Source organism: Plasmodium yoelii, assembly GCF_900002385.2.
Source record: "Plasmodium yoelii strain 17X genome assembly, chromosome: 9".
Taxonomy (NCBI): Eukaryota; Apicomplexa; class Aconoidasida; order Haemosporida; family Plasmodiidae; genus Plasmodium; species Plasmodium yoelii.
In genome coordinates this window covers 480,641-493,065 of record NC_036181.2, presented here as the reverse complement: position 1 = coordinate 493,065, position 12,425 = coordinate 480,641, and the positions used below count along the sequence as shown (strand labels likewise).

Genomic DNA, 12,425 nt, shown 5'->3' with positions numbered 1-12,425 from the left:
TATAAAAAAAATCAGCTATTATAATACAAAAAAAAATGGAAACATCAAAATCACAACATATAAAATCCATGCAAAATATTGAGCATGATCAAAATGTATATCAAGAAGATACAAATATTAATTTATCGCAAGGGAACTATATCGAATCCCCTCAAAATATCGGAAATCCCATTTCTATGAGTGGATATTACACAATTCCACATGAAGGTGATAGATCTATGGACGCAAACAATATTCCATATATAATACCGGATGCTACTGAATCGAGAATACCTATAGATCCAACAACCATGCAAGCTACTGCAGCTTTAAACCAAAGCTTAATGTATCAAAACCATGGACTTCCAACAGATTATCCGGTAATACTAAATATTAATTATATAATGCCATTGTTTTGTTATATAAATGTATATTATTTTACAATTGCCATTTGTTTTATTAAAAAAAGACAAATTACATATATGGCTATATATTTTTTAATCGAATCTCATATATTCATTCTATTTTTTTTTTTCTAAAAGTATCAAATGTTTAATGGAATGAACTCAATGTATGGAGGGATTCCACAATATTATGGAGGAATGAATATGCCAATGAACCCATACTATGATCCATATGGACTTATAAATCCATTATCATGTTCTCCCGTAAATGCAGAAAAAAGCAAAAAAAAAATTAAAAAGTTTTATTGTTGTTAATCATTTATAGGAGATATATATTTATTTTTTTCGTTATATAAAAATTATAATTTTTTTTTTTTAAACATGTTTTGTATATATAATGTTTGTCTTTGCCTTTTCTTTTGTTATTAATTAATCTTTATTATTATCTAAAAATAAACATAAAGTGAATTGATAAAAAGTGTAATTATATTGACAAAAATACTATAAAATTCGAAAAAAAAAAAAAGGTAAAAAATGAAGCACATTAAATGTGCTAAATTTTTTAATATTTATCGTTTTAAATAGAACTTATGTCGCTTTATTATTCTACTATATTAAGATAAATATATAAGTATGTGTGTATCTATATGAGGATTTTAAAAACGATAAGATAAAGTTAATCAAAAAAAAGTATTATGAATGTAATGGAAAATAATTATATCACTTTTTAGTATATATGCATAAATGCGATATATATGCATGTGCATATTTGCAATATTTGATTAGGGGTAATAAGTATGCTTAGTGTGTGCTTATATTTTTTTTTTAGTAATTCACGTTATAGACATTTTTGATGTTATAAATAATAATTTGAAATATGAGATAAGCGTGCTTTATAAAATATTTGTAGTATGTATGGATATTTTTTTTATAATGTTTGTTTTTTTTTATAATTATGAATAAAACATGGGAATATATTTTTATTTATGAAAGAATAGGGCATACATTCATATATAAACATGTTTTTTTAATATATGTTCATAAGACCTGTCTTTTTACAATTTCCATTTTAAAATTGTACTATATATATATGTGTGTATGTGTGTATGTATATGTATATATTTCACATTATTCTCAATCCTTTTTAATGCTTTATTAATAATAAATTATAGATATAATAAGAAAATAAAGGCAGAAATGGGGGAAGAAAACTATAAAGACAAAGTTATGTGTGAGTTAACCGCATAATAACGGCATTAGTATAATATATATAAATAAAAATAATCACCATATTATAAAGAGTAAAAAAAATATTGAAACTACATCAATCTAAGTAATAATATTGAGAAAAAATATTTATTTTGTTGATACCTCAAGTAAGGATTTTTTTGTGAAGGAATAGATCTGTTCTGATTCCGTAGCTTAAATATATTTTTCGCCTTTTATTGGGGGATCGAAATAATTGAATCAGAAATGTACAAACAGAATTCGCTAGAATCAAGAGATATAAATTATATTTACGAGGATTCATGGGTATGGGTTAATTTGAATTCTATAAAAAATAAAAATGTGGGATTATATAGAGAAATATTAGAATATTATAAAAATAAGAGGAAAACATATTTTTGCTTTTTTAAAGGAAGAGTAAATAGATTTGTTTCAAATAAAGAAGTGGAAATATATATATATGTAGATGATAATTATGAAACCTTAAAAAATAATATAAATTATGAGATAATAGAGAATGTCAAATATCTATTACCAATTGATACAAATTTTGGGTGTAAAGACAATACAGAATTAATATATTTAAATCCTCCAAATGTATTAGAAAATATTTATCAAAGATATAATAATGCATATATGAGTGAAGAAAATAGAAATTGCATTTATACATATATAGGTTATATATTATTATCAATAAATCCTTATACAAATTTTAAAATTTATGATGATAATTATATGAACAAAGTAAGAAATGAAAATAATTTATTTTCTATTCCCCACCCCTTTTCTATTGCAAATGATGCTTATAATTGTTTAATGAAAGATCAAATAAGTCAATCTATAATTATTAGTGGAGAAAGTGGGTCTGGTAAAACTGAATCCTCAAAGCAGGTTCTAAAATATCTAACTTATTTGAGCTCTTGTAATAAAGATGTAAGAAAAAAAATAATAAATAAAAAGCAAAAAAAATACTATAATAATAATGGAAAAACACGATACAATAATGAAGAAAATATAGAAGAAATATATGACAACAGTGTTAATGAATTTAAAAATGAGATAAACAAAAATAGTTATTTTAATAAATTTGATCATATAAAAAAAACAAATGATGGTAATGATAATACATTGAATAACCAAATGGAAAATCAAACTCACAAAAAAACTATTATGGGAGAAAAAAATAATTATACAGAAAATTCACAATATATATCATCTTATGAAGAAAAAATACAAAATAGCAATCCATTATTAGAATCATTTGGAAATGCTAAAACAATAAAAAATGATAATAGTAGTAGATTTGGAAAACTTATGAAACTAAATTATGATGAAAATGGAATATTATGTTCAGCATCTATTGAAACATATTTACTTGCAAAATCGCGAGTTGTTAATGTTCCATGTGGAGAAGGAAATTATCACATTTTTTATGCATTATGTCAAAATAAAAATATAGCTGAAAAATTTAATTTGCTTCCTTGGCACAAGTATAACTACTTAAAAGATAAAAACAAACTTAGTGATAATAATGAAAGTGAAAATGAAAATGGAAATGAAAATGATACTAAGAAAAATTTCGAAGAAGGTGGAGAAGACACTCAAGATGATTCAGAACATATTAAAATTATGAAAAATGAAAAAAATAAAAAAACACGAAATAAAAGGAAAAAGACAGAGTTTTCAAATAATAATACAGAAGAAACGGAAAAAAATAAATATGAAAAAAATCGAACAAACAATTTGGAAAATATAAATTATGGTATAGACGATGATTATAAGAAATGTCCATATGATCTAAATGTTATTATGAAATGTTTTAGAACTATTGGAGTTTTGGAAAATGAGCAAAATGAAATTTATAAAACATTAATATGTATTTTATTGTTGGGAAATATCGATTTTATTGAAGACAAAAATGAAGAAGGAGAAAAACCATTAAAAATAAAAAATATGAATTTATGTGAACAGTTGAATATACTTTTAGGAATAAATCAAGATGGGTCAGGTAATAATACTCGAAAGATCCTAGAAATTTTAACTATAAAAAAAGTTAGAGAAACTCAAAAAAATTATACATATCAACAAGCTATATATAATCGTGATGTTATATCAAAAGCTTTATATCAGCTTTTGTTTGAATATGTAATATTGAGAGTTAATGATTCATTAAATGTTAAACAAAATTTTGAAGAATGGGAAGATGACGAAAAAGAAGAGGAAGAAAATGATCAAAATTTTAAAAAAAGAAAACACCAAAAAATGTGTTTAGTAAAAAAAAAAAAAAATATTATAGAAAATGAGAATTATAATGATGATACTGAAAAAAATAATAATAAATATTTTATAGGAATATTAGACATTTATGGATTTGAAAATTTTTCCTTAGAAGGGATAAATGGATTCGAACAATTATGTATAAATTATGCTAACGAAATATTACACTCATTTTTTTTGAAACAAATAATATATAATGAACATAAAATACATTATGAAGAAAATTTATCTATAGGAAAAGTTAAATATAGTGATAATAGTAATGTTATATCATTAATAGGAGATAATAAAAATATAAGTATTTATACAATACTAGAAGATTTAGCATTATTATTTACATCTAATAAATCAGATGAAGAAAATAATAAAAATGTATTTTTTGAAAAATTAAATAAGCATGTTATCAATTCATCTAAATATAAATATACAATAAAAAATTATAAAGATTCAAAAAATTCTTTTATAATTTGTCATTATGCTGGTAATGTTTTATATGATTCTAATGATTTTTTTAATAAAAATGTAGATATACTTACTAATGATATTGAAGAATTTTTGTCTAACTGTAACAGTTTTATTAGTATAAATTTGTTGAAAAAAAAACGATATGATAAATTTAACAATGATAAAATATGGAATAATGAAAATAAAGAAGAAAAAGAAACTAATAATATTTCTGATAATAAAAATCAAGAAAAATTAAAAAGACGAAAACTATCTGTTAAAGAAATTGTATGTGAACATGAATCAGACCAAAAATGGAATTCTGGTGTACATAATGAGATAAATAATTTATATAGAAATAAAGTAAAATCAATTTTTTCTTCATTTAAAAAACAGCTAGAAATATTAACTAATAAATTAGATTTAACATGTTCTAAATTTATTAGATGTATAAAACCAAATGAAGAAAAAGCAGCAAAATATTTTAACAAAAATTTAGTACTTAATCAATTAGTTATGAGTGGAATGATTGATATTCTAAATTTAATGAAAAAAGGATATCCATGTCGTGTTTTATATGATGATATTTGGAAAACTTATAATAAAATATTACAAGAAGATATGAAAACATTTTTAACCCCTAAAATGTTTTGTGAACTTGTTTTAAAATTTTTACAAATAAATTATAACGAATATACATTTGGAAAAACCAAAATATTTTTTCGTTTTGGAGTTTTATCTCTTATAAATGAAATATTATTAAATAAAAATGAAAAAAAAAAAAAAAAATTTATAGAATGTGTTTACAAATTTTGGCTAGCTAGAAGAAAAAGAAGATTATTAAATTTTGTCTTATTTGGATGTCGATTTAAAATTTTATTTAAAAAGCAAAGATGGAAAATGCTAATGAATAATGGTTTACAAATGTATAATAATTATCTTTTTAAAGAACAAAAAAAAAATATTAAAAAAATTCTTATATATTATTTCAATGTCTACAAACAAAGAATCTATTTTTTAGAATTAAAAAAATCAACTATTATTATACAAAAAAATTATAGAAAATATATATGCCGAAAAAAATATATAAATATCAAAAGAACTATACGATTTATACAAGATTATTATATATTCAGAAAATATTATCAAAAAAGAATCAAAGCTTCTAATATTATACGAAAATATTGGTTAATGTATATAATTAAATCAGATTATAAATATGTGATTAATTCTATTATTAAAATACAACGTGCTTTTAAAATGTATATGAAAAAGAAATATATAGATTATTGTTTAAATGGGTCTCAATTAAAAAACGAAGAAAAAAATATTTATTCCCAAAAAAATAATGTGCATGTATATAATCAAATATCTGATCAAACAGATCGAATTGGATCTTTCATATATATTCATTCAGAAAAAAAAAGAAGACATTCATTTTCGGTAAGTATAATAAATAACTCTACAGATATTTTCATAATTATTTTATCGAGACATAACAATGGCTAATAGTTCATTTTCCTTAACTTGTGAAAATGTGATACTTTTCTCACTTCTCACTTCTCATCACATTCATCCATTTCAATCATATACTTTTCTTTAATATAACATTTACTATGATTATTATTTTATTTTTTTGTGATCCAGATCTTGGAAAATATAAACAAATCTTCAAAAAAACAACACACATTTAAAAGAGCAAATACTTGGGATATAGGAAATGATGCATCAAAATATGGTTACAATTTTCCAGCAAAAACAACCTTTGATACTAAAAGGGTATCCATAGAAAATAATTTACAACTATATGATAATATTTATAATAAAAACGATATTATTGAAAATGAAGAAAAAGAAATAAAGGAAAGAAGAAGCTATACCGCCAATATTCCATTTATGAATGTTGGAAATATACAAAATAATGAACAGAGCAAAGAAAATGAAGATAAAAAACATATTTTTAACAAAAAAAAAGGCATCAAATTTTATGGAAAAAATAAATATAGATTTAGTAATTTAAGCACATGTAACAGTATTATTGATACCAATTTAAAGAATACCACCTCAAAGAAATTGGAAAAAATAAAATTTGATAATACAGGTAAAATTGTTCATTTTTTTTTTGATTTTTACATATAAATTTTGTAGAATATATATTTAATAAAATTCAATTATAAATATATATAAATTTATTTTTTAGGAAAATTCGAAATTAATATAAAAACACATAATTATAATAATACAAAAAGTGTTTTTGTGTCTAGTTATAAAGGTATTGAAAATAATGTTTCTAATCTTTTAAAGAATACGATATATGATAGATATATTGAAAAATATAAACAAAATCATACAAATAAGCAAAAGGAAAGGAAAAAAAAATCTATATACATAAAAAATAACTATAGCAATATCAGTAACATATATAGTATCCATAAGCCTAAAAAAGAAGAGACCATAAAAAGGCAGTATAATTTCGACGTAACCGATGTAGTAAGAATTCAAAAAATAAAAAAAAAAAGAAGAAAAAAAAAGAAGAAAAAAAAAGAAGAAAAAAAAAAAAAGAATAATATGAACGGCATTATCGTATTTAGAAAAGTTTTAATTTTTTTTTGTTCAAATTTAAACGATAATATGGATATATATACTATTGTTATTTTCTCTTTTTAGCTGATTATCCCAGAAGATTTTTATGTGTGTGAATCATATATTCCGACTCCAAATATAATGCATGAAAATCATGTAAGTAATTGCATTTTTGGAAATTGTAAATTCTACAGAAATAATAAATATGTAGAAGGGTTTGTATCAAAATAATATATATATTTGTGTTCCATTTTGTTTATAGGAAAATTATTTGATGCTCTGCAAATATTTAGACAAAAACTTGAACTCAAAAATTCCAGTGATCCAGATGAATGTTTTTAAATGCTCAGAAATTGAAAAATAATTAAATCTGAAATAATTATAAAAAATTTATCCATATTTTTTTTGAACTTAAGAATCTCTATTTATTTTTCTTTCTTTACATACATTTATATAATTTTGCAATCTTTTTATTATATTTACTTTAATTTTGAATTTATTTATTACTTTATTTAAAAGAATTGTTTTTCGAATTATGAAAAAAAGCTTGTCTTTAAATTGTTAAATGCATTTGATTAAATAATTAAAATATTGTTTATTTTATCATAGTTTTTTTTTAGAAGTATGAATAACTAAAATAAACCATAAGCATGTATATATACATATACTTATTTATATATACTTATTTATATTTTTATTATTAAGTGATAGTATATTTCCAAACTCTTTTTATGTTTGTTCACGAAACTTATTCTTACATATTCACAGTTTTATTTTCATGTTTTGCACCATTAAAACTGTAAAGATGCAATTCCTTTTCATGTTTATTAATTTTTTGAGAGTAGTCAGATAATTTATATTTAATAATTTTGTTAGGCTCAAGATTATTATTTTTCAGTGATTCCGTATTCTTATTTTTTGAATTTATAATACAACTTGTTTGTGAGGAAACAATTGTATTATAGTTGTTTCTACTGGGCTTTATTTTTTTATCGGTATTATCCATTTGGGTTATAAAAAAAAAATTATTTTCTGAAAAATTTGGTTCATTTATTTTATCATAAAAGACATTGGAATATATTGAATTTTCTAATAATTTGATGTCATTCTCTACATTTTTATTATAATTTTTTTCCATATAAATATATTTATTATTAACTTTTTGTATTCCACGATTTGATTCATTAATTATATGCATAATTTCTGAGTTTATTTTCTCAGATTTTGAATATTGCTTAATTTGTTCTGAATTGTTCACATTTTTATTCATGATATCGTCTTTTTCGTATTTATTCAAAAATATGTGACTATTTTTCCTTCCCTTATTTCTTAAAGGCATATTCAATTTGTTTGGCTGTTTATCAATGGAATTATTTTTAATTATTCCATTAAATGATTGTTTTATATTTTCACAATTTGAAGGTTTTATTTTATCATCATAATTACTAACTTTGGAATTGTTAACTTCGTGTAAATGTGTATATTTCACAATCTTGGTAATATTAGATTTAGAATTTTTTTTTGAACGTGTTTCATGATTTATATTTTTTTTATTTATTTTTAAATTAACTGAAATATTGTCTATAGTATCATTTTTCATATCACAAAGTGACACATTGATTGTTTTTTTGTTTTTTAATAACCTCGATTTTAAAAGTTTGATGTTATTTCTTTTTGTGATTTTTTTTAACCTTAACTCATTTAAGGTTATTTTGAAATTTTCTTTATTTTTAGCTTCTTGCATGTGTTTGTATTTTTTTTCTATTTTTTTTATGTTTTTAATATTTTCAACAATTTTTATTTTATCCTTTTTATTATTTTGTACAAATTTTGGAAGCTTGGCTTTCTCTGATAAATTAGAGCTCATTTTTATTTCTTCATAACTGATAGGTCTATCATTATAATCCTTTAGAAAGTTTTCCTCTATATTGCTATTATTGCTATTATTTTGGGGTTTGTCATTTTCCTTTTTATCTTCTTCTGTCTTATCTTTACAATCGTCCTTAATATTACATCCATTTAACTGGCTAGTTAACAAATAATTTTTGTTTATTTTTAATTTGTTCATATTTGTAATGTTTTTATTCTTTGGTTTTATCTGTTTTTTAAATATTTTTATTTGATTTAATGATAATTCTTTTTTAAATTTCAATATTGTAGAATCCTTATCATTGTTTTTACTTTTTTCTGTAGGTTCATGTTTTTTTTCTTTGAGTAAAGATAATGTATCATTTTTTTTTATATCTTTATATTTGTCCATTCTTATTATTTTTTTACTTTTTTTGCATATCCCATTTTTTCTTTCTAAAAATTTTCGCACATTTTTTACAAAATCTAATGTTTCATTTGTTTTGAACAAGTCACTCATATTTTCGATATCCAATGATTGTTCACATGTATTTATAAAAGAAGAATTAATCGAATTATTTGTTGAATTGTTCATAAATATATCTAAGGATTCCTGAAATTGTGTTTCTTTTAACTTATTATATGCATCATTCTTGTTATTTTCTTTAAATTTATTTAAAATTTTCATTTTTATTTTTTTACTTAGAAAATAAAAATATTGTTTTTTTTCCTTATCAAACTTATTGAGGTTAAAATTGTTGCATATATCTCTTATACTTATTTCTGATAACCATTTACATTTTATTACAAATGAAAAAAGAAGAAGATTATATGAACATTTTGAGTTAGTTATAAAATGAAGTTTATTATATATATATTCCTTTTGGTACTTTTTGAAATTTTTTAATTCTATTAAATATATGTCTAATATTTTTCTAAAAATTGATATTTTCTGATAGTGGGTAATTAAACACTGTATCAGATCACTATAAAAGGAAGAAAGAATAAATTTATCATTTTGTTTTATAGATATATTTTCATTTAAATTTGTCTTTTTTTCTTTTTCCTTTTGCTTTATTTTCATCACTTCCTTAATTTTAGTATAAAATTTTTGTATATCCACAACACTAGTAATTATATACTTATCAAATTTTTTGATAAAAAAAATATAACTGTGAATTATTTCATGATTGTATTGAATAGAAGTAAAATCATTATATTGTGATCTTACTTTTTCTGAAGCACTACTATAAATATTTGTAATTTTTAGAAAGATAACCATTAAGTTTATTAGCTTAATATTTTCTGATGTATTTTTAATATTATCTACATTCTTCAAATTAGTAATAATATTAGATATTTCATTTATATTTTTATCAATATGTTTAATTATTTCATTTATTTTTATTTTTATATTATTAATTTCATTTACAAATATATAAATTTTAGATTTTATTTTTATTAATGTAAAAAGAATTAAAAAGTTTGATACATTAAATATTTTGTCAGTTATTTCACATATGGTATTATTCTGAAAATTCAAGTTTGGAATAATTTTGTTATTATCATTTTTATTGTTTACAAAATTGTTACTATTTGATAACGAAATTTTTATAAATCTTTTTAGTATTCTATCTTTTTTAATAGTAAAAATACATTTATTTTTTTTAGACACATCTATATTTTTAAACATTTTACAGCTTCTTTTTACTATATCAGGTTCGATTTTAAATTTACAAATTTTAAAATTATTTTCTCCATAAAAATATATGTATATCATATTTTTGCATTTTTTTAGTTTTACTTTTTTTAAAATAATTTCTATGTTTGATTTATTTTGGGCTTTATTATTTTTGTCCTTAGAAACTTCTATTTTCTGTCTTTCAAAATTACTAACATCCTCATTCACACTTTTCTGTTTTTCAAAATTACCAACATCTTCATTCACACTTTTCTGTTTACTACTACCTCTATTATTATCGCTGTTATAAAAACAAGTATCATTACGAATGTTGGTTTCAATTTTAAAAACACTATCATTATCTAATTTTTCATTTTCATACAAAATATCTATTATATTTTCACTAGTTTTTAAAGAACTTTTCGTGGTATTTTGGTGATTTATAATTTCTTTTTTGTGTTTAACCATTTTATGCTCATTAGAAATATTACCATTTTTATTATTTTCAAGTTTTAAATTTTTGAAAGTATTACATTTTACTTTTTCTACTTTTTCATCGGAATAATTTTCGACATTAGACAGATCAAATCGATTAAAATGTTTATTGGCATAATAATTTATTTTTGTTTGTTTTGATTTATTTTTTTCTTTTTTCCCACACATTATTCTTGTATGCAAAATTGGCATGTTCTTTTTCGTAATCCTAAAATAAAAAGCAGGATCACTATTTTCCTTATTGGACTTTATTTGTATTCGATTTTTTATAATTACATTATTTAATAATAAATGACATAAATTTTTTTGAGTATATAAATTGAAGCTTGTATACGAAGTTAAATGTGCTTTCGCCATTTTTTTTTTATTACATTTTATTTTGCTAAAATGCTTATCGACATTTTTTCTAGTATTATTTAATTGTGCATCTAAAATGGAAGTATTTATTTCTTTTTCATTTAAATAATTATTACATAATTCAGAAAATGGATTTTCCACATAAATTGATGTATTACAATTAGGATAATAATTTTTACTCTTTTTGGTAAAAATTATGTTGTCTTTATATTCATTTAATATGTTATAATCATTTAAAGTGTTAACTTTTTTACAATCACTAGTTTGATAAGATAATGGACTATATCCATTATTTTCAATGGCAATATTCAAGGCTACATCTATATTCTCATCATCTATAGAATTATCAATATAATTAGAATCCCCATGTTTTACAATCTCTTCATTTGTTAAATTTTCTGCAATAAATTTTGGATCTTTTAAATCAATGTCTTCTGAAAAATTACAAGTAATTTTATTTTCCAAGTTATTATTAAATATATTATTACAATTATTTATCAATTCTTTAATTGATTCCTTAATAGAACAATTATCGGAATATGAAGTTTCATAATCATCGATTAGAAAATCATCATAACTATTATTTATATATGAATCGATTATGTCAAAATCAATAGGTGTTTTATTTACATGTTCATAATAATTTTTTTTTTCTGTATTTGTATCTTTATTATTAATGGAAATTATATTTTCGTTCTGCATATTATGCAATTTTTGTTCAGGATTCTTGTTTAGATTTTCTTTTATGGTATTAATAAAGTTTTTATTATTATCTTCACTTTGTTTTTTTACCGTCTTAATCTTCATTTCTCCCATTTTAATGAGAGATCTAATTTTTTTTTTTAATTTTGTTCTTCTAAAAAAAGTTATGGAATTCACAGTGCTTAATTTTAAATGATATTTCTTTATACAGTTTTTTTTTTTTTTTTTATATGAAATTGGTGAATACCCATTGTTAGTTTCGTTTTGAGAATTGTCTAGTTGATCTATATCCATGTATATAGGATTAGTTATCTATTTATATGTTTTTGTGTAATTTTTTTTTAAATACTACTAGGGTTATTTTTACAAACAAATATTTATGTTGTGGTTGTTGAATGTTTATATATTTTTTGTTCAATCTGTGTGAG

General features: G+C 21.0%; 3 protein-coding genes across 3 annotated transcripts; 2 read left to right on the top strand and 1 right to left on the bottom strand.

Moving 5' to 3' along the window:
* Positions 1–35: 35 nt before the first annotated feature.
* Positions 36–698, top strand: PY17X_0910000 (conserved Plasmodium protein, unknown function; the record flags this gene model as incomplete). The annotated part of the gene is made up of 2 exons (XM_022955933.1): positions 36–359; positions 522–698. 2 exons carry the CDS (start codon positions 36–38, stop codon positions 696–698), a joined length of 501 nt encoding a protein of 166 aa, XP_022812145.1.
* Positions 699–1,856: 1,158 nt separating this feature from the next.
* Positions 1,857–7,278, top strand: PY17X_0909900 (myosin K, putative; the record flags this gene model as incomplete). Its single annotated transcript, XM_022955932.1, has 5 exons — positions 1,857–5,774; positions 5,979–6,432; positions 6,532–6,821; positions 6,999–7,070; positions 7,177–7,278. 5 exons carry the CDS (start codon positions 1,857–1,859, stop codon positions 7,276–7,278), a joined length of 4,836 nt encoding a protein of 1,611 aa, XP_022812144.1.
* A 390-nt stretch (positions 7,279–7,668) lies between these two features.
* On the bottom strand, positions 7,669–12,291 carry PY17X_0909800 (conserved Plasmodium protein, unknown function; the record flags this gene model as incomplete). The annotated part of the gene is made up of 1 exon (XM_022955931.1): positions 7,669–12,291. The coding sequence occupies one exon, from the start codon at positions 12,289–12,291 to the stop codon at positions 7,669–7,671; it is 4,623 nt and encodes a 1,540-aa protein (XP_022812143.1).
* Between the last annotated feature and the right edge of the window lie 134 nt (positions 12,292–12,425).